The sequence below is a fragment of the Odocoileus virginianus genome, chromosome 9 (genome assembly GCF_023699985.2).
Source record: "Odocoileus virginianus isolate 20LAN1187 ecotype Illinois chromosome 9, Ovbor_1.2, whole genome shotgun sequence".
Classification (NCBI taxonomy): Eukaryota; Metazoa; Chordata; class Mammalia; order Artiodactyla; family Cervidae; genus Odocoileus; species Odocoileus virginianus.
The window spans coordinates 39,493,324-39,513,693 of record NC_069682.1 but is presented as its reverse complement, the minus strand read 5'-3'; the positions used below and the strand labels follow the sequence as shown (position 1 = coordinate 39,513,693).

The 20,370-nt window shown below is 47.8% G+C and overlaps 1 protein-coding gene and 1 long non-coding RNA gene across 2 annotated transcripts in view; both read right to left on the bottom strand.

The window, feature by feature from the left end:
* PYGB (glycogen phosphorylase B) overlaps positions 1–13,578 on the bottom strand; it is a 34,625-nt gene extending 21,047 nt beyond the window's left edge. The window contains exons 1-3 of the mRNA XM_020878033.2: positions 13,194–13,578; positions 2,942–3,043; positions 432–510 (exon numbers count right to left, since the gene is read on the bottom strand). Of these exons, the coding sequence (XP_020733692.1) occupies positions 432–510; positions 2,942–3,043; positions 13,194–13,436 (424 nt within the window). The 5' untranslated portion in view covers positions 13,437–13,578. The remainder of the gene's footprint in view (positions 1–431; positions 511–2,941; positions 3,044–13,193) is intronic.
* LOC139036657 (uncharacterized) lies at positions 11,901–13,170 on the bottom strand. Its single transcript, XR_011489493.1, has 2 exons — positions 12,572–13,170; positions 11,901–12,274 (listed from the first exon to the last, which is right to left on the bottom strand). It is a non-coding gene; the product is annotated as an uncharacterized lncRNA (long non-coding RNA).
* Positions 13,579–20,370: the final 6,792 nt, after the last annotated feature.

Sequence of the window (20,370 nt, the reverse complement as noted above, 5' to 3'; positions counted from 1 at the left end):
GACAGCTACGAGAGGAACAGCTCTGCCTCTTCAGGGCAGTCAGCTCACTGCAGTAAGGCAGGAGCAGGTGCTTTAAGTTGGGCTATGTTCGTAAATGTGTGTGATTCTATCCCTTTGTCTTCCTCCCCATCAGGAAGGTGGCAGGTATGTCAGAAACCTCTCTGCACCAGGTCCCCAGGATTGGCAAGTCTGGTCTCCATAACTATGAAGCACCCCTTGTATGAAAGAGAATAGCATAAGCTGCATTTTTTTCTTCCTACTGGTGGCAAAGATTTCAACCTGGAGGACACACTGTCCCATCCACTCTGAGTGACCAGTCTGCCCCGACAGGCCAGCGCTGGGAGCACGGCTGACCATGGCCTCGCTGTGTGCTGCTCACTGACCAAGCACTGTGTTAGGAAAAGCCTGTTCTGGACAGGGGCCGGGGTTACCTGCCAGCCTCCCCAAGCCTCCATTCCCCAGGCCAGCATCCTCTTCTATTTCCTCCAGTTCTTCCAAATCCAGTCCCAACTGTGAACAGAAAGAGAGGTAACATTTTAATAGTACTTCATATTTTCCCTCAAGTAATAGGTAGAAAGATATTTAAACCCTGTGAGCTTGTAGCAATCAGAGGTTAGAGTCTGCTTTCTTTTAGACTTCAGAACACAACATTAAAATTTGCTGTAAGCCCATGGCTGATTCATGTCAATGTATGGCAAAAACCACTACAATACTGTAAAGTAATTAGCCTCCAATTAAAACAAAAATAATAACAAAGTGGTTGAAAAAGTAAAAAAAAAAAAAATTTGGTGTTAGGATGTGGGGAGAAGGGAACGCTCTTACACTGCTGGTGAGAATGTAAATTGGTACAGCCATTGGGATAGTACAGAGGTTTCTCAAAAAATTAAAAAGGGAACTATCATATGATCCTGCAATCCTACTTCTAGGCATATATCAATCAGAAGAAAACTCTAACTTGAAAAGGCACATGCACCCCGATGTTTGTTGCAGCACTCTTCACAATAGCCAAGACACGGAAACAAAAACCTAAATGTCCATGGAAAGATGAATGGATGAAGAAGATGTGGTGTGTATCTATGGAATATTACTCACCCATAAAAAAGAACAAAATAGTGCCATTTGCAGCAACATGGATGCAACTAGAGATTATCATACTAAACAAAATAAGCCAGATGAGAAAGGCAACTACTATGTGATATTGCTTATATGTGCAAACCAATAAATAGTACAAATGAACTTATTTATAAAATAGGAATTTTGGCTACTTGATGCAAAGAGCTGACTCACTGGAAAAGACCCTGATGCTGGGAAAGACTTAGGGCAGGAGGAGAAAGGAGACAACAGAGGATGAGATGGTTGGATGGCATCACCAACTCAATGGACATGAGTTTGCGCAGACTCTGGGAGATAGTGAAGGATAGAGGAATTTGGCAAGCTGTGCAGCTTGGCCAAAGAAAAAGAAAAGAAATATCGAGTGAAATATTTACATGTGAACTATTATGACATTTGATATTGGCTCTTAAATAACTTGGGAGTGGTGGGGCTGTACGAGAAATAAGACCAGCCATGACTTGGGCTTGAGGACTGGGGAAGCCAGGTGATGATGGTGTGTGAAGACGTTCATCATAGCAGTCAATTTCCATGTATATTTAAACTTTCCTGTAATTTTAAGTGTGTCCTTGATAGCACACTCAGGAGAGAATGGCTTCTTCTGAATTTCTAGTTTTTAGTGGAACCCGCTCTGGAACTGGAGCCTGGGGTGATGCAGCAGTGGGATGTTTTTTTCTTTTTTTAAATATTTTTTAAAAAGTCTTTATTGAACATGTTACAATATTGCTTCTGTTTTATGCTTTTTTGGCCATGAGGCGTGTGGGATCTTAGCTCCCGGTACCTCCTGCATTGGAAGGTCAAGTCTTAACCTGTGGACCACCAGGGAAGTCTCGCGTGTTTTATTTTCACACTGCATTGTAACTGGGGAGCCTGGGGAGGAGGCCCTCCAGCCCTGCACCATCGACACTCCAGCTCACAGACTCTGGTACCCACGTCCTGCCTAAAAGGCAGGCACTGCCAACATGTGCCTGAGATTCTCAAGTTCCGTCATCACGGAAATCTCCCCAACACAAGCTTAACTAAAAGCTAAGCAGCAAGTGAAACAGCATTTTAGGGGAAAAGAATGTACAATGTTTAAAAAGATCCATGCCTCCCTGTATTTTCTATTGCTTGTATTTGTCACTCAGTCGTGTCCCATTCTTTGCGACTCCATAGACTATAGCCCACCAGGCCCCTCTGTCCATGGAAGCTCTAATACTTTGGCCACCTGATGCAGAGAGTCAACTCATTGGAAAAGACCCTGATACTGAGAAAGATTGAGGGTAGGAGGAAAAGGCAACGACAGAGGATGAGATGATAGGATGCCATCACCAACTCGATCGACATGAGTTTGAGTGATCTCCGGGAGTTGGTGATGGACAGGGAAGCCTGGCGTGCTGCAGTCCATGGGGTTGCAAAGAGTCGTCAATGACTTAGCGACTGAACGACAACAATTCCGAGTAGGAGAGAAGGTCAATTTTACAAGCAGGTGCAGGACAAGTGTCTTTAGGGTAGGAGAGGGAAGCTCGAGGTGGGCCACCAGCTCAATAAAGTAAAGAGAAATGGAACAATATCAGGCATTTCTGCCATGTGGGGTAGACATGTGATGTGCAATGGTCTAGAAGCTTCGAGTTTCGGCATCATAATCCGCCCCCGTCTCTGCCCTCTGGGCATTAGCTCCCATCCAGGCCTCACTTTCTCTCCTTGAAAAGGCGCGTCATCCACCACCCATCCCCCCCCGCCCATGCCCGAGTGTTTGGTCCCAGACGGCAGCACTCGCCTCCACAGGGCCTGGGTTAAGGCTCGGTGCCCACAGGAGGCCACCCCAGCAGCCCGGCCCCAAGGACCACACCTGATAGATGGCTTCATCGCAGGCATTCTGGAGGCCCAGGTTCACCATCGTGTTCTGTAGGGTGCGGCCCATGTAGAATTCCAGGGACAGATAGTAGATGCGCTGAGGGAGCAAGAGGAGGCATCTGAGACAGCTGGTTCAGCCCCACGTACGTGAAGATCCCAGTGCAGAGCGGACCTTCTGAGAGGCTGCACTCAGCCAACACTGCGCTTACCTGCACCCCTAAAATGGGCTCCTTCCCTTCAGCCTTGGCCAACCCCACCTTTCCAGGGGCTGCCCCCCAGGGAGGGTCCTTCAAAAGCAGATTCTGTGCACTGCCCTTCTGGAGTCCCCCAGGGGACAAAAAGGAACCTCCCCTGAGGGCAGGGAGGTGGGACAGGGTGGTGGTGGGGAACTGACCCCCAGGACAGACGAGCCCTGTCTGCACTTGGCTCCTGACACTTGCACTGGGCACTCAGCGCCAACAGCAAGGCCAATACAGTGGGACAGATGGATGGACATGTCTGCTTATTTCCACCTGCTGCCTATTTGCTGGCTTTGGGGGACTGAGAGATAAACTTTTGTATAAAAGAAGAGATGACCACCAACACTTGCTGGGGATCATGCAGGATTCCAATGCTTCCCATGCCTGGGGCTGTCTGCCCCCGCTACAACCACCCAATGGGCCACGGAAGGCAGTGGCAGATCGAGATCCGGCCCACAGAGTCCTGTTCCTATACGGGACCTCCATGCTGCTTCCTGTCATCCAGAGTAAGGCCTTGGGGGGACTTCCCTGGTGGTCCAGTGGTTAAGGCTCCATGCTCCCAGTGCAGGGGGCCCAGGTTTGATCCCTGGTTAGGGAACCAGATCCCACAGGCCACAACTGCAAAGATCCTGAATGCCACAACTAAGACCCAGTGGAGCCAAATAAAGAAACGTACTTTTAAAAAATATAATTTAAGAAAACTTTCCATACATATCGAATCTACAAATCAAAAGAACATGCATGCATACAAAAAAAAACACAGAGATTTCGGTCCCAGACAGCCTTCCACATTTTTTGATTATATGAATGCCTGGCTTCAAAATTCCCATCCACATTCCAGTGTCCTTTAAATCACAGACTCATCACGGTGTAACAAGCTTCTCTCTACCCACCATGGCCATCACTGCTGTTCACGGCCCATTGCCTCTTCCTGAACTTTCATCGTCCTGGACAGTATTTACCCTACACTTGAACTGATTTATTAGTATACGGGTTCCCATGAGGCTTGGTAACCAATAGGCAAACACACCGAGATGACAGCATCTAGCGATCTGAGTGAGTGAACATTCTCCCAGGCACACACAAGGGGCATTTTCCCCCACTGAACTTCTGGGGTTCTCCCGAGAGGTTTTATAAGAAGTTGGCAGGTCAGGGATATGGTTGAGATGTTTTCGTTTTGCCTGTAACTATTCATACAAATATGTATTTTTAAAGTTGTAGTTTGATCTTTCCAACTTTTAACTAGCACTAGGAAAATAGCTTGATTATCTCTTTTCCTAAGAGATGGGTGCTGAGGCATAAAACATTGCAATCAGCCTTAAAATCTTTGAATCTCTTCCACTTTCCTCCCAAGTTGAACACAGGTGCCCAGGGTTCAGCAGTGTACTTAGTTCTGCAAACAGGCCGGGGAGAATCTCCTGTGGCCCCCTGCACAAGAGGACAGCAGGGACCCATGGGACTGGGGCCCCCCAAGCACTGTCCCCACTCAGAAGGGACCGACCAGGGTCAGCCCTGTGCCAGGCACCTCTGAAGGCCCCGCCTGGCCGGAGCTCTGGTCTCAGGGGCGGTGCCTTATTTTCTGCTGCTGTTTTTGCCTGTGTGAGGAGTACTTTTATAACTTCACCACACATGTTGATTTTGCTTTCCCCAGTTTCCTTAAGATAGTCTGGCGTGAAACCATCAAAACTGAAGGCTCTTGAGAAGCTGGTCGATGGCATTTGAACCACACAGACTGGGTCCCATCCTGGCTCCTTCCCCGGCAGATGGGGTGACCTGGTCCCTTTATGTCCCTGAGAGCACCATGTCCACCCTGGACTCAGCAATGCTGGGCCCCTCACCAGGCCAGATTTTCGGGGAGGGGTGTGGAACCTGTAGAACAGGGTGGTAATTCTGGAAAAAACAAACAAAAAACAGCTGAGGGCACAGGCTTGGTCCAAGAAAAAGCCTGGGTGCTCACCTGCAAAGGGCCAATACTTGCTGGCCCCAAACTCTGCTGCTGTGAGCCCACAGCCCTCCAGGCCCGGCCCAGTGTCCTGGCACCATCTTTGCAACCCTGGAAAGGGCCTCCCAGCTCAGGGGTGCTGACTGAGGACCAGACACTCATCTCCTGGAGCCAGAGAACAGCAGGAACCCCTTAACCTTGCCACACACCTCTGGGGGGTCATCTCCAGGGTTGAACTAGGTCACTGAACCTTTTGGCTGCATTCATTCTTTGCAATACGGCTGTAACAAGTGTTATATGGCCTAGAGGCAGGCTTGATTTTTTTTGTCAATTGGCTTTATTTATTACATGCTGAGCCCACCCCAACAGGTAACATCAGAGAAAAGCATCAACAAAGCTCTTCGACAAAAACAGATGAAAACATGATCAATGCAAATATTATATAGCATATTAATCTGCTAAAGGGTCTTAGGGGGATTCCCTGGTGGATCAGATGGTAAAGCATCTGCCTGCAATGTGGGAGACCCGGGTTCAATCCCTGGGTTGGGAAGATCCCCTGGAGAAGGAAATGGCAACCCACTCCAGTACTCTTGCCTGGAAAATTCCATGGACGGAGTAGCCTAGCAGGCTACAGTCCATGGGGTCGCAAAGAGTCGGACACCATGGAGTAACTTCACAAAGAGTCTTAGGAGTTAATGAATTCTATGAACATGGAGCTTAATGTAAATAGGTACAGCCTCATTTTGCTCTCTATAGAACTGAGATTAATAATAATAGAACTGGGCTTTCTTCTCCCTCTCCTAGAAGTGTGTTTAGAGCCCTTGTTTAACAGCAGGGTCTGAACGCTCTGCAGGAGAAGAAACAAAGAACTTTCTCAACACTCAGGGCAATGAAGCTGGGTGCAAACTGGGGCAATCCACTTCTCCACCACCAAGAACCCGATTCTATCTGTGCCAGGAACATGCAGCCGCACAGTCTCCTGTCATCTTAACTCACCAGCTGCCCTCTCCCAGTGCAGAGAGGCTCCTACCAGACAGAACTGGCCCTGACATGACACAGGGACACTGATCACTGACCCAACACACAGGTCAGCTCCGGTGGGCCCCCCCACCCCGGCCTCTCCAAAGCCACCGAGGCCCCCTCGTGTTTGTTATCCCACTGCAAGAGGAGAGCTGCTGTGGAGGGGGGTAGCCCCCCAACTGGCCAGAGAGCTGAGGCTCACTCCTGACCTGAGCACATCTCCACGTCCACACCACTGCGTCCCAGGGGCTTTCTGGAGGAAACGGCTTTCTATATAAAACCACAACTCTGCTCGCAGGAGGAGGAAGGGTGGTATCTACCAGACGTCTTAGGCCCAACCTACAAAGTCACACTCAGCACGCTCCTTTGGAGTGCAATCCCAAGGAATCTTGGTTTCCCCTAGCTGGCAGGCTGTGTCTCAATGTAGACCACAAATTTCTTTCTTTTTTTTTTTTTTTACTTTAGGTACTGTTACCTAGGATTAGAATGCAGGTCTGTTTGCTCAAAATAAATCTGGGAAATGTAAAATAGGATAAAATTACAGGATATGAGAACTTGCAGGGATCTTAGAGATCATTTAGTTCTGCAGGGAACAGATTCACTTTGCACTCCATGATGTCAATTTTATAGTCCTGGGCCGTCCACCTCACATGCTGCTAGGCCCTACCTACAAAGTGTCCACTTGGCCCATCCCAGAGCCAGACAGTCAAGGAGGCCTCCTGGTCACTGACTGATAGCCAGAGCCTGATCAATTTATATTAAGTGATCTGGACCACGTCAAGCTCCACCTGTGACTCAGCTTATGACTCAGTGTTGTGAACAGAGCTGTGCGTGCCTGCTAAGTCACTTTAGTCGTGTCCGACTCTTTGCGACCCTATGGCTCCTCTGTCCATAGGATTCTCCAGGCATGAATACCGGAGTGGGTTGAAATGCCCTCCTCCAGGGAATCTTCCCGACCCAGGAATCAAACCCACGTCTCTTATGTCTCCTGCACTGGCAGGCAGGTTCTTTACCATTAGCGACACCTGGAAAGCCCGGTAAACAGAGCTACTTTCACCTTGTAGTGATGTTTCAAGGCTGAGAAAAGACACTCAGCTAAAACCGAAATTATATGTAATTCCCACTCCAGAAGATCTAGTGAAACCTTTCTGTCATCCAATCACCTTTCTAAATTTCTGTATTCATTTCTCCTGCCCTTTTGCCATAGTCTAAGAACCCCCTTCTCTATAAGGTAGAAAAAGCTAACCATCTATTGCCTGCTGTTTACCTGCTTTGTGTCTTAAAATATATGGGATTCCATATGGGTTAGAGCCTGCTCCGCTTAATGAGGGGGTGGGGGTAGAGTGGGGAAGGCAGTGTATCTGAAAAGATGCATAAAGTCCTCTCAGTCTTCTCACTTGTATTTCTTATCAGTGGGACAACCAACAAAGCCAAGTAAGGTCTGCAGGTGACAACACTGTGATGGTGTGAACACCCCAAGTTTTTTCTAAGTCCTCTGCTAATATAAGGGAGTCTTCCTGATTTTTTCCAATCACATATTTGAGTTTTTAGAGGGAAAGTGTTGGTTATCAAGTCTAAAACTTACTTTCAAATGGTTCACAGGAAAAAAAAATGTTATGTATAAAGAGAGAAGGGTATAATAAACAAGTTAAAAACGGGGAATTCGGATAAAGAGCATATGGGGAGTCTTACATCATTCTTGCAACTTTTGAAAGTCTGAAATCATGTAAAATAAACATTTAAAAAATCATCAAGGATTTCTCTGGGTGTCCAGTGATGCAGACTCTACCTTCCCAATGTAGGGCACAAATGTTTGATCCCTGGTGGGGGGTCTAACATCCCATATGTCATGTGATGCAGTCAAAAAATAAATTTAAAAAAATCATCTAAAAAGGGCTGGGATGCAGAAGTGAGATGGGTTACAACATTTCATAAGGATACAAAGGGCCTGCCATCCACAGCAGCTTGGGCTCCCCAGAGAAACAGAATCTACAGGACATACACATAGAGACTTATTTTAAGGAGCTGGGTCACATAATCACGGAGGTCCAAGACCGAAATCTGGCGAGGTGAGGTATGGAGGAGTGGCATTTGGACTCTAAATGGGGTGTCAGTCTTTGCTCTGTTCAGGTCTTCAAGAGAATAGAGGCCCATCTACATTACAGAAGATACCACTTTCCTCAAAATCCACTGACCAAACATTACTCTCACGTTTAGTCAGAAAACACCTTCAAACAAACATCCATCCACATTAACACTGGACCAAATATCTGGGCACCACAGCCCAGCCAAGCTGACACAGAAAATGAACCATCACAGCCCGAAGGAGCAGAGGTTAGGCTGCCTTCTATGAGAAATCGTGGCACACACACAGAGTTTCCCCATCTCATAGACAATGGCTTCACCCGACCTTCTGCTCTGCAAGCTGTCAGGGTAATCAGCAACACGAACTGCCTGTCCCTCCCCAGCTTCTAGCCACAGAAAGTAACTCTGAGCTCTCTGCTATCAGGGAGGCTTGTCCACAGGATACAAGATCAAGTTCACACAGATGAGTGCAAACACATCAGAGCACCACAGCCACAACCAGAAGCACAGAGTGCAAACACATCAGAACCGCTGCCTGGGTCAAAAAGATCCCAGTGCTGGTCCCACTCCTGCCTTATTAGGACAGAAGTTCAGAAGTGGGGCTTGTGGGCAGCCAAGGGTATAAAACACTGCTCTAGATTATCTTCCTTCAATTCCCAAATCCATTAAAACCATAAGATTGACTGTATTCTTTATGATTATCTTACTAGAAATATTTAAGACAAGAGCTTGGGCCCAGTGGTAGAGCTTCTGTTCTTAGTCTACCATGATGGTTATGCCAAGAGCTCATGAGGAAGGAGCCATGGGAAACTGACCAGTCCATCCACTGCAGGGGTGCCATCAGTCCAGCTGTCCACCTTGTACAATGTCTGCTCTAGAGATCCATGGAAGAAATCTCCCACTTGCCCATTCTAGAATCTCTAGTAGAGACTGAGGACTCCCATAACTGGGCATAACCTGACACATGCTCTGGTTGCCAGAACTTAGGTTGGCATTTTGTGTCCTGACTTTACACCTGAACTTAATCCACTTTCCTACCCTTACTGTCTTTTGCCCCAACTTTCTCTTTGAGGTCTTCTATGAAGTTGAGCCTTTTGTATTGTATCTTTTTAAAAAAATTATTTGTTATTTTTAGCTGTGCTGGGTCTTTTTTGTTGTGGTGTTCAGGCTTCTCATTGCAGTGGCTTCTCTTGTAGAGCACAGGCTTTAGGGACCTTGGGCTTCAGCAGTTTCTGCACACGAGCTCAGTAATTGTGGTACACAGGCTTAGCTGCTCAGAAGCATGTGGAATCTTCCTAGACCAGGAATCAAATCTGTGTCCCTTGCACTGGCAGGCGAATTCTTAACCACTGGACTGCCAGGGAAGCCCCTGTATCATGTCTTGCTCAAGCATTCTCAAATTCTTTTTGGATGGAATGTCAATGTAAAATGGAAACATTTTACCGGCAAACACAAAACTATGATATTTTAGAAAGGAAAGGGACTCAGAAATGGATTACCTAGCTTGACCTTCCTCATTTTAAAGATGAAAAAACTGAGACCAAGAAAGAAACCTACCCCAGCCCAGGGTGGAACAATCTGAGTGGTAAAGCCAGGCCTTGAGGGGCTTGGATCTGTGTGAGCCATCCCTTACCACCCAGTTCTTTTCCGTCCCCGAGTCTGGAGTGGAGTCCTGACCTCCCCATCTCCTCAGTCTCTTGGAGCCTCTTTAGAATTAAGCGCTGAGTCCTGCCAAGTGCAGACCTCTTAAATTTTAGCCAGATATTTTGACTTGCTGCTTGGCCAGGCAGCTTATTTGAAAACTCTTCCTCTGAGCACTGAGCTTCAATTGTTTCTACTATTACCAAAAATAGAATGCTTGAAAGAGTTACGAAACAATAGGTGCAGCATGGCACTGCACTATTTTGTGTAATAAAAACAAGTGTCTCTACTTGCCCAGAAAAAGAGATGTGGAACACAAGCTATCTGTAGCATTTACATTGTTATCACTAGGTGGTGAGATTACAGTTATCCTTTTGGCTTATCTGTGTTTTCGAATTTTTGTCTCCAATAATCACAAGGACCTGCATAACTGTTTTTAAGTAAATAAAAATATTAAATAAAAGCAGTCTGATTCTTGTTCAGATCATCAGGCTGCCAAAGCCCTCCCACCTTCCCTCATGCTCTGATCCTCCTGGGATCAGAGGTTATAGCAGTGACAAGCTACATCTCTGCCTGCACACGTCAAGGGCATTTCCCTGCAGCTGAATGAGAATGTACCATAGCACTGTAGGGACCCGTTAGAGTCTTTATTCTATGTTTAGATCCATAAAAGGCTGGTGATGGGCTCAGGGATTGCGGAAGTAACCTTTCCTGAACAGGATTAAATTCCTCTAACAAAACAGGGTTTCTTATCCTTTCCAACAGGGTTCCCTAACCTCTGAGATCTAATGCCTGATGGTCTGAGGTGGAGCTAATGTAATAATAATAGAAACAAAGTGCACAATAAATGTAACGTGCTTGAATCATCCAGAAACCATCCCCTCCCACCCCACCAGGGGCCGTGAAAAAACCGTTTTCCATGAAAGCGGACCCTGGTCCCTAAAATGTTGGGGACCCCAGCTTTATAAGCAAACATGTAACTTTTGCAGGAAAAGGAGATGATGAGCCTATTTTCAACATGGATCAGACAGATCGAAGCAGTCAAATTAGAAATTTCCACTTTCAAAGGACCTTCCTATCCAGGAGAGGCAAACAACCTTCCATTTACAGGCTGTGGTTTCCTTAAAAGAGGAATGTTTATGCCTATGGCCACCGCAGCCATCACTGAGGATCAGCAAACCTGTTTTGTTAGAGGAATTTAATCCTGTTCAGGAAAGGTTATTTCCGCAATCCCTGAGGCCATTACCAGTCTTTTTTGGATCTAAACATAGAATAAAGACTCTAACAGGTCCCTTGGGTGCTGTGGTACATTCTGGTTCAGCTGCAGGGAAATGCCCTTGAGTGTGCAGGCAGAGATGTCGCTTGTCACCTGCTGCATAAATAACAATGATATTGCAAAGTGGAGCTCTGCCACCAACAGGGAATTCTGGGGGAGTCCTGCCTCTTGGCCAGCTTCCCTGGCAAAGTCGACCCAAGCCCTCATTGAAATAACCTGTTTTAGCCATTTGGTGTGACTTCACTGTTTTGCATACTAAACACCAAGAGGCTGGTTAGTATTCTAACAAAACTGTCTTTTTTACCACTACTCTTTTAGAAAAAGGAGTGCCCCAGAAAAATCTTGGAAAAGCAACCGATCTCAGACTTAGCAATTATTAAACATTTCTTAACGCCCTACAAAAATACTATCAACAAAGCAACTGCCCAGTGCCCAGGTGTCCACTGCAAATCAAATTTTGCAAACTGGTGTTAGGTCTACAGGTGTGTCCTTCCCTCATCAGTTTTCACTCTACATTAGTATAAAAGAAAGGGTAAAATGCTCCATGGTCAAGAGGCAAGAAACAAAACCAAAAAACCAAGCAAGCAAAACTGGCAGCAGGGGCCTGGCCAAGCCTATGACATATGCATCAGACTGAAAATTATCAATGATACTGAAGAATCATATTTACTTGGAAAGCTGTTGAAAAAGCTACAAGTGTTACAAATGTTGATGAATGAAACAGAAGAGCCACAAAACCGTACACTCAATATGCTTTTGAAAGGTGTGCATATTTATTTAAGAACAGGAGAAGATGCAGGACATACACCTGCATTCTTAACATGGTTAGTAATGGACGTGATGAACAAGTTCTCTCTTGTGCACCTTGTACTCATCTACCACAAACCTATGCTTGTATGAAATGTAAAAAGAATCAACAGTTCCTTACTGTCTACCAACCTTCAGCTAAGACAAGTTCTCCAGAGCAGGTGTGTGCTCCTGGAAGGCAGGGCCCATCCCTGAGGGCCTCAGTCTCAGAGGCTTCCCAGTGACCCCAACTCCACCACAGGACAGCAGGCCCCCCGCTCGACTTCAGGCGCTTAGCGTGTGGTGTGCAGGTGCAGACGAAACTGTGTGCAGGGCCACCTCACCCAGGGTGTGTGTGTGTGTGTGTGTGTGTGTGCGAAGTGCAGGGCCGCCTCACCCAGGGGGTGTGTGTGTGTGTATGTACAAGGCCACCTTACCCAGGTGTGTGTGTGTGTGTGTGTGTGTGTGTGCGCGCGTGCAGGGCCACCTTACCCAGGGTGTGTGTGTGTGTGTGTGTGCATGTGCAGGGCCACCTCACCTGGGTGTGTGTGTGTGTGCATGTGCACGCACGTGCGTGCAGGGCTGCCTTACCCAGGGTGTGTGTGTGTGTGTGTGTGTGTGTGTGTGCAGGGCCACCTCACCCGGGTGTGTGTGTCTTCACCCCAGCGGTTCCTCCTTACCCAGTCTCTTTTCACCAGGGATCTCTCCTCACCCACGGGTCCCCTCTTACCCGGGGCAGAGGGTGGGGACGGTCTCCCCCCCATCTCAAGGGTGGTCGATCCCTCCTCACTGGGGTCTCTCCTCACCCGGGGGGGTCTTTTCTCACCAGAGGTCCTTCTCCGCCCTGGGAGTCTCTCACCACCCCAGGGATCTCTCCTTACCCAGGGTTCTCTCCTCACCTGGGGGTGCGGGGTTTCTCCCCATCTCAGAGGCGTCCCTTCTCACCTGGGGGTCTCTCCCCCGACCCTGGAGGTCCCTCCTCACCGAGGTCTCTCTCCAGCCGGGACAGACACAAAGACAGAGATTCGCTCAGTCATGCCCGACTCTGCGACCCCGCGGATCGCAGCCCGCCAGGCTCGTGTGTCCATGGGATTCTCCAGGCAGGAACACCGGACTGGGCTGCCGTGCCCTCTTCCAGAGGGTCTTCCCCACCCGGGGACCGAGCCCGCGTCTCCCGCATTGCAGGCGGACGCTTCCCCGTCCGAGTCACCCTGCAGCCGTCTTCCCCACGGGCGCCCTCTTCCCCGGCGCGCCTCACCTTGGGGTCGCGCTCGTAGTAGCGCTGCTGCGTGCGGATCCAGCGGCCCACCAGGTGGTCCCGCACGGTGTGCGCCAGTGCCAGGTAGTAGTCGCGGCGCGTGGCGACATTGCGGTCCTTGACGAGCGTGAAATGCAGGTGCCGGTTGAAGCTCTTCCGCACCTCTGCCACGTCGCCCAGCCCCGCCAGCCCGCGCACGCTGATCTGCTTCCGCCTCTCGCCGTCCGTCAGCGGCTTTGCCATCGCACCGGCCGCCCGGGAGGATGGGGACGAGAAGGACGGCGAGGAGGAGGAGGACGAAGAGAGCCGCTGGGACACGCCCGCGCCAGGGATGCTGCGGCTTCACCAGCCGCCAGGCCGCGCCTGCGCAGTGCGCCGCGCCGGCGAGGAGGGGAGGGGCCGCGGGCGCGACTGCGCGCAGCGCCGGGGCCGCGGGTGGGGCGGGGGCCTGCTGGAGGGGCCGGGCCGCAGGAGGGGCGGGGCCTGCTGGAGGGCGGGGCCGCAGAAGGGGCGGAGTACCTATGCCTGCGGGAAGGAGTACTGTTGAGTTTCTCCACGCGCAAAGGTGAGCGTGAGGTCCTGGGCTTGTGGCCCATTCCTGCCAGCATCTCTCTCCTGTCCACGCCCCCGAGACGGCGTCTCCTCCTGCTCCTCACCCTCTCTAAAGCCTCTCGGCTAGTTCCTACCCGCAGGTCCTGGGCTGGGACCCCCTCACTCACTCTCACCAGCACTACCCGCTGCTGTCCCCCAGGGCCATCTTCCGGTCCCTGGCTTCAGTCTTGCTCCCGCAGCTCCTCCTTGATCCTATCTTAGCCTCTGTGATTTCTGCATCAACAAGAGTCCTGACAGGTAGGTGGAACGTGGAAAAACTGGTAGCATTCACTGAAGCTAAACAAACACCTACCTCTGACCCAGCAATACTACTCCAAAGAAAATACCCAACAGATATGAATGCTTAAGCCGACCAAAAGGCATGTACAGAAATGCCCGTAACATTCAAATATTCGCAACAGTCCCAAACTGGAAACCACGCAAATGTCCACCAGTGCTGGGCTGCTGAATAAATTGTGGCATATTCCCATGGTTGCATAGCCCAGAGCCGTGAGAACGATGGCCCACATCCAACAGCACAGAGGAACAATGCTGCCTGAGAGAAGGCAGCACTTCAGGACTCCACTCACATGAGGGTGTAGGACTGGCCAGTCTCTGGGACTGCAGACCTAAGGCTGGTGCTGAGCCTTAGGGATGGACATAGCCGGGGTGGGGGGGTGTCTCCATGGCACTCTCTCTCTCTCTCTCTAGAGCTGGTCCTCCAAAAGGAAGTCTGGTGCCTCCAGCCATTTGTGCCCAGTGTTTCTAGTCTCTTTACCCATCCTCAGCTACTCCTTTGGGTCCTCTTGCCAGGATTCCCATGGTAGTTTCCTCATGGGCTCCCCTGCCTCCCAGACACTCCCCAGAACCATCCCCCCCGACAAGGTGGACTGGCCAGTCCCTCAGCAGAAGGTTGAGCTCAGCACAGCTTCTGCAAACCATGACCCTGGCCAGGTGATCTTGCTAAAGCAGTCTCAGTCCCTCCCGAGCAGGTCCAGGCTGAACTGGGGGAGTTGAGATAACAGGTGAGGGCAGGCCCCCCTGTAGCTAATGGGCAGGCATTCTGAGGTGACCAGGCCAAAGTGGAAGCAGTCAGAGCCAGGGTCAGTGAGAGAGCTGGGGGTGGAGAGAGAGAAGCAGTGCCCAAATGGTGGAGCTTGGGGTCTGCCTGGGGGGCTGTGAGAGGAGGTGAAGGACACACAGCCGACATCCACATGCCTCCCTGGTCTGGTTCTCACCCTCCACAGCCCTCGCCCTTGGGGAGCCTCTTCCTGGTGGGGCAGATTTGCTGTGAAGGCTGCCGGCCTGGCTTCAAGCTGCATCTCAGGGCACTGCCTCTGCCTACCCTTGGCCCAGGCTGGCCCACCACCTGTTTTGGTATGGCCCTCAAGTTAGGAACACTTTCTACATTTTTAAATGATTGAAACGAATCAAAAGAAGGGTAATTTTCATGACATATGAAAATTACATGAAATTCAAACGTCACTGCCTACAAGTAAAGTGACACTCATTCCTCTGCATTTTGTCTAGGCTGCTTTCACACGTCCACGACAGAGCTGAGCATCGTGACTGATGTCAGCTGTGGGCCCTGAATCTGCCCTTTACAGAGGGTGCTGCCCCTGGCCTAGAACATGTGCTCCTCTGAGAGGGCCCCATGTCTCCAGTATGGCCTGCCACGCTAGGCTCCATGATTATACTCCAGATAGAGCAAATCCCTGTGGTTCTACCTGCCGCATGCAAGGCAGGGTGCACTGGGTGGGAGAGGTGGCTGGCCTGGGCAGGATTCTTGAAGCCTCTTTAAAATTCACTAGGTCATATCAGGGAGACACATAAAAACCCCAGCAGGTCCCAGGACTCACCTGTTACAATGCTCAACATGAAAGTGACCAACAGCATGGAGAGACTGAAGCATACGGCTCAAGGGAGAGTAACCTTTAGAGCCACACTGGAAACAGTGTGGCAGGTTCTTATCAAATCGTCAGATGGACACTTAGCATGTGGCCCGACCATTCCACTTTTAGGTATTCATCCAAGAGAAATAAAAAATGTATGCCTACAAAAAGTGCAAGGAGGTTCACAGGAGCCTTATCACTACTACCCCAAAGTGGAAATAGCCTATGTGACTGTCAACAGGATATTGAAATAGTGAAATATTAACTCAACTGTAAAAAGGAATGAATCGACACCAGTGAATCTTACAAACTTGATGCCGAACAGAAGGCCAGACACAAAAGAGCACACACTGTACCATTTCATTTACATGAAGTTCCAGAATTGGCAAAAGGAATGTGTTGGGATGGAATTCAGAACAGTCCCCTAGGGACCAAGGGTAGGGGGATTGTCTGGGGACTTTCTGGGGTGACAGACTAATGTAGGCTACAGGTTGTATTTGTCAAAATTGTTTGAACTCTATACTTAAGACCGGTACATTTTACTACGGGAAAATACCTCAATAAAGATATTCTTAAAAAAAAAAAAAAATCCCTAGGTCAGCAGTAAAAGCTAGAAAGAGCTTAAGTACCAAAAACAGGCTCCGTCAAACAGGCAGCTTTTGAAAATCCAGGCCTCTGGGAAGCGACACTGAGTTTCTTCTGAGATTCATTCAGTTCAGAGAAATTCCAGCCTAGGTTCTGTGTGAGAAGAGTTCACCCAACAGGGAAGTGAAGGAAGGTTTCTTGCTGAAACCTTATTTGCTTTGCTAACCCTTTAGCCCTGCTGTTTGCTTTGGGTGGAGTCCTACCAGGCACTCTCACTGGGAAAACAAGAGAATCCTTGGTTCCACAAGGAAATTTGGGGGGCGGGGAGGTAAGGTCAGTATCCCTCTTCTCTGGATTTTCAAATCTCCTGCTTTCTTTTAGGCAATCTTTTATGACTCAGGAGGGCAGCTGAGGGCCCCTCCCCATGAGTCCAACCCCTGCAGGATCCACGGCTTCACTAGGAAAGAGCTGACCTGACCTCTCACTCCAACTGTGAGAGGATCTTCTCAGCCCCCAGGCCTGAGGGGAGACCACAAGGAGACTGAAAAAAGTCTAGGGGTCGCCTTTTCAGATAATTGCTAGTTCTGTTTGCTGTGCAGAAGCTTTTTCCTGTTTATTGTTTATTTTTGCTTTCATGACCTTTGCTTTTGGAGTCATATAAAAAAAAATAATTGCCAAGACTGACGTCAGTGAGTTTCTACCTATGTTTTCTTCTAGGAGTTTTCTTCTAGGTCTCAAGTTCAAGTCTTTAATCCAGTTTTTGTTAATTTTTGTGTGTAGTGTAAGATTGTGGTTCAGTTTCATTCTTTTTTTTTTTTTTGGCTCTCCAGTTTTTCCAGCACCATTTATTGAAAGGACTGTCCATTTTCCATTGTATATTCTTGATTCCTTAGCTGTAAATTAACTGGCCACATTGCATGTATTTATTTTTGGACTTGTTATTCTGGTCCATTGATCTATGTATCTGTTTTTATGCCCATCCCACAACATTTTGATTATTATAATATTGTTATTATAGTTCACGATACCTCCGGCTTTGTCTTTTCTCAAGATTGCTTTGGCTATTCAGAGTCTTTTGTGTCTCCATACAAAGTTTAGGAATCTTCTATTTCTGTGAAAAATACCATTGGAATTTTGATAGGGATTGCAGTGAATCTTTAGATTGCTTTGGATAGTATGAACATTTTAGCAATATTAATTCTTCCAATCCATAAACGTGAAATACCTTTCCATTTACTTGTGTCTTCTTCAATTTCTTTCATCAATGTCTTACAATTTCCAGTGTACAAGATTTTGAAAAGCTTCCGCACAGCAAAGGAAACCATCAACAACAAAATGCAACCTATTGAATGGAAGAAGACACTTGCAAATCACATATCTGATAATATTAAAAATATATAAAGAACTCCTACAACTCAGTAGCAAAGCAAAAACAGAAACAAAAATGAAGCAAATAACTTGATTAAAAAATGGGCAAAGAAAAAAAAATGGGCAAAGAATCTGAACAGACGATTCCCAAGGAAGACATGCAGATGGCCAAGTGCATGAAAAGAAGTGTTGGTGAGGATATGGAAAAGAGGAAAACCTGAGTACTGTTGCTGGGAATGTGTAGCCACTATGGGAAACAGTATAGAGGTGCCTTAAAAAATAAAAATAGAACTACTGTTTGAGCCAGCAATTCCACTCCTGAGTATTTACCAGAAAAACAAAAACACTAATTCAAAGACATATGCATCTCTATGTTTATTGCAGCATTATTCACAATAGCCAAGATATGGAAACAGCTTAAGTATCCACTGATGGATGAATGAATAAAGATGTGGTATATGTATACAATGGAATACTACTCAGTCAGAAAAAAGAAGGTATCTTCTTGCCACTTTTGACCACGCAGATGGACCTGGAAGATGTTATGCTAAGTGAAATAACTCAGACAGAGAATGTTAAGTACTACACGAATTCACTATGTGAAATCTAAACAACAAAGCAAACTAACAAAAAAAAAACCAATCTCAAAGATACAGATTTGGTGGCTACCAGTGGTAGGGGATTGAGGGTGGGTGAGATGGGTGAAGAGGTGCAAACTTACGGACTTCCCCAGTGGTTAAGAGCCCACCTTCCATGCTGCGGGGCTGCACAAGCTCCCACATGCTGCAAGGCAACCAAACTCATGAGTCTCAACCAGAGAGAAGACTGCAGGCTGCAATGAAGACCCGATACAGCCATAAAGAAAGAAATTTAAAAAAAAAAACAGTCCCGAGAATGTAACATACAGTAGGACTATAGCAACTAATGTTGCATTGCATATTTGAAAGTGGCTGAGAGAGTAGATCTTGGCTTTTCCCAGGTGCATGCATGTGTGCAAAGTCACTATAGTTGTGTCCGAATCTCTGACCCCATGGACTGTGGCCCGCCAGGTTCCTCTGTCCTTAGGACTCTCCAGGCAAGAATACGGGGGTGGGTTGCCATTCCCTTCTCCCCCAAGTAGCTCAGTAGTAAAGAATCCACTTGCCAGTACAGGAGACACAGAGATTCAGGTTCCATCCCTATCGGAAAGATCCCCTGGAGGTGGGCATGGCAACCCACTCCAGTATTCTTGCCTGGAGAATCCCATGGACAGAGGAGCCTGGTGGGCTACCGTCCATAGGGTTACAAAGAGTTGGACACGACTGAGTAACTGAGCGTGCACCCATGCAAGAGAGTAGATCTTAAAGTTGTCATCAAAAGGAAAACAAAATAAATTTTTAAAAAGATTTATTTATTTATCTTTTGACTGGTGGGTCTTTGTCTTTGTGGAGGGCTTTCTCTAGCTGCAGAGAGCATGGCTACTCTTTGTCATCGTGTGGGGGCTTCTCCTTGTGGTGGCTTCTCTTGTTGCTGAACACAGGCTCTAGGCTTGCAGGCTTCAGTAGTTGTAGCTCACCAGCTTAGTTGCTCTGGGGCATGTGGGATCTTCCTGGACCAGGGACTGAACCCGTGTCCCCTGAATTGCAAGGCAGATTCTTAACCACTGGACCACCAGGGAAACCCCAGGGTAAACTATTGTAACTATGTGAGGTGGTGGATGGTAACTAGAGATGTGGTGATCATTTTGCAATATATTCAAGTATTGAATCATTACTTTGTACTGATGTTCTACTGCTGTTTAGTCGCTTAGTCGTGTCTGACTCTATGTGGTCTATAGTCCATCAGACTCCTCTGTCCATGGGATTCTCCAGGCAAGAATACTAGAGTGGGTTGCTATTTCCTTCTCCAGGGGGTCTTCCTGACCAGGGATCAAACCCAGGTCTCCTGCATTGTAGGCAGTTTCTTTACCATCTGAGCCACTAGGGAAGCCCCCTTTGTACACACTGAACTAATACAGTGTTATATGTCTATTAAATTAAAAGTAAGTAAACTTAGAGAAATCAATTTTTTTAAAAATGCCTAGGAGCTGAAAAAGGAAGAAAGGACCTTGTGCTTTCAGACTGGAACAAAATGATAAGATGTGGTTAACCACAGAGGGAACTGTTTAGTGGAAATGTGCTGTTCTAGGTAGCTGCCTTCCCAGAGTTCTAGTCTTCATTTTTCAAACTGCTCTATTTTGGCGCAGTGGTAAAGAACCCTCCTGCCAATGCAGGAGACACGAGAGACTAAAATTCTATCCCTGGGTCAGGAAGATGCCCTGGAGGAGGAAATGGCAACTTACTCCAGTATTCTTGCCTGGAAAATTCCATGGACAGAGGAGCCTGGTGGGCTATAGTTCACAGGGTCACAAAGAGTTGTACATGACTGAGCAACTGGGCACTCAGCACACTGAACTATTGAGATATTATATATGGTATATTAAATACCATCTTATAATTATATTCCATAAGTTGCCCTCTTAAAGAGCCTGATTCAGTAGTGTTTAACAGTGTTTAATATTTTAGAGTCATGCAACCATCACCATAACCTAAATTTAGAACCTTCTCATCAACCCCCCAAAACCGTGTACCCCACCAATTAGGAGCCATTCCCAGTTCTCCCCTCACCCCATCCCCGAGCCCTAGGCAACCCCCTGTCTGCTTGCTGTCTCTATGGATTTGCTTATTCTGGACGTTTTGTGTAAACAGAATCATGCACTATGT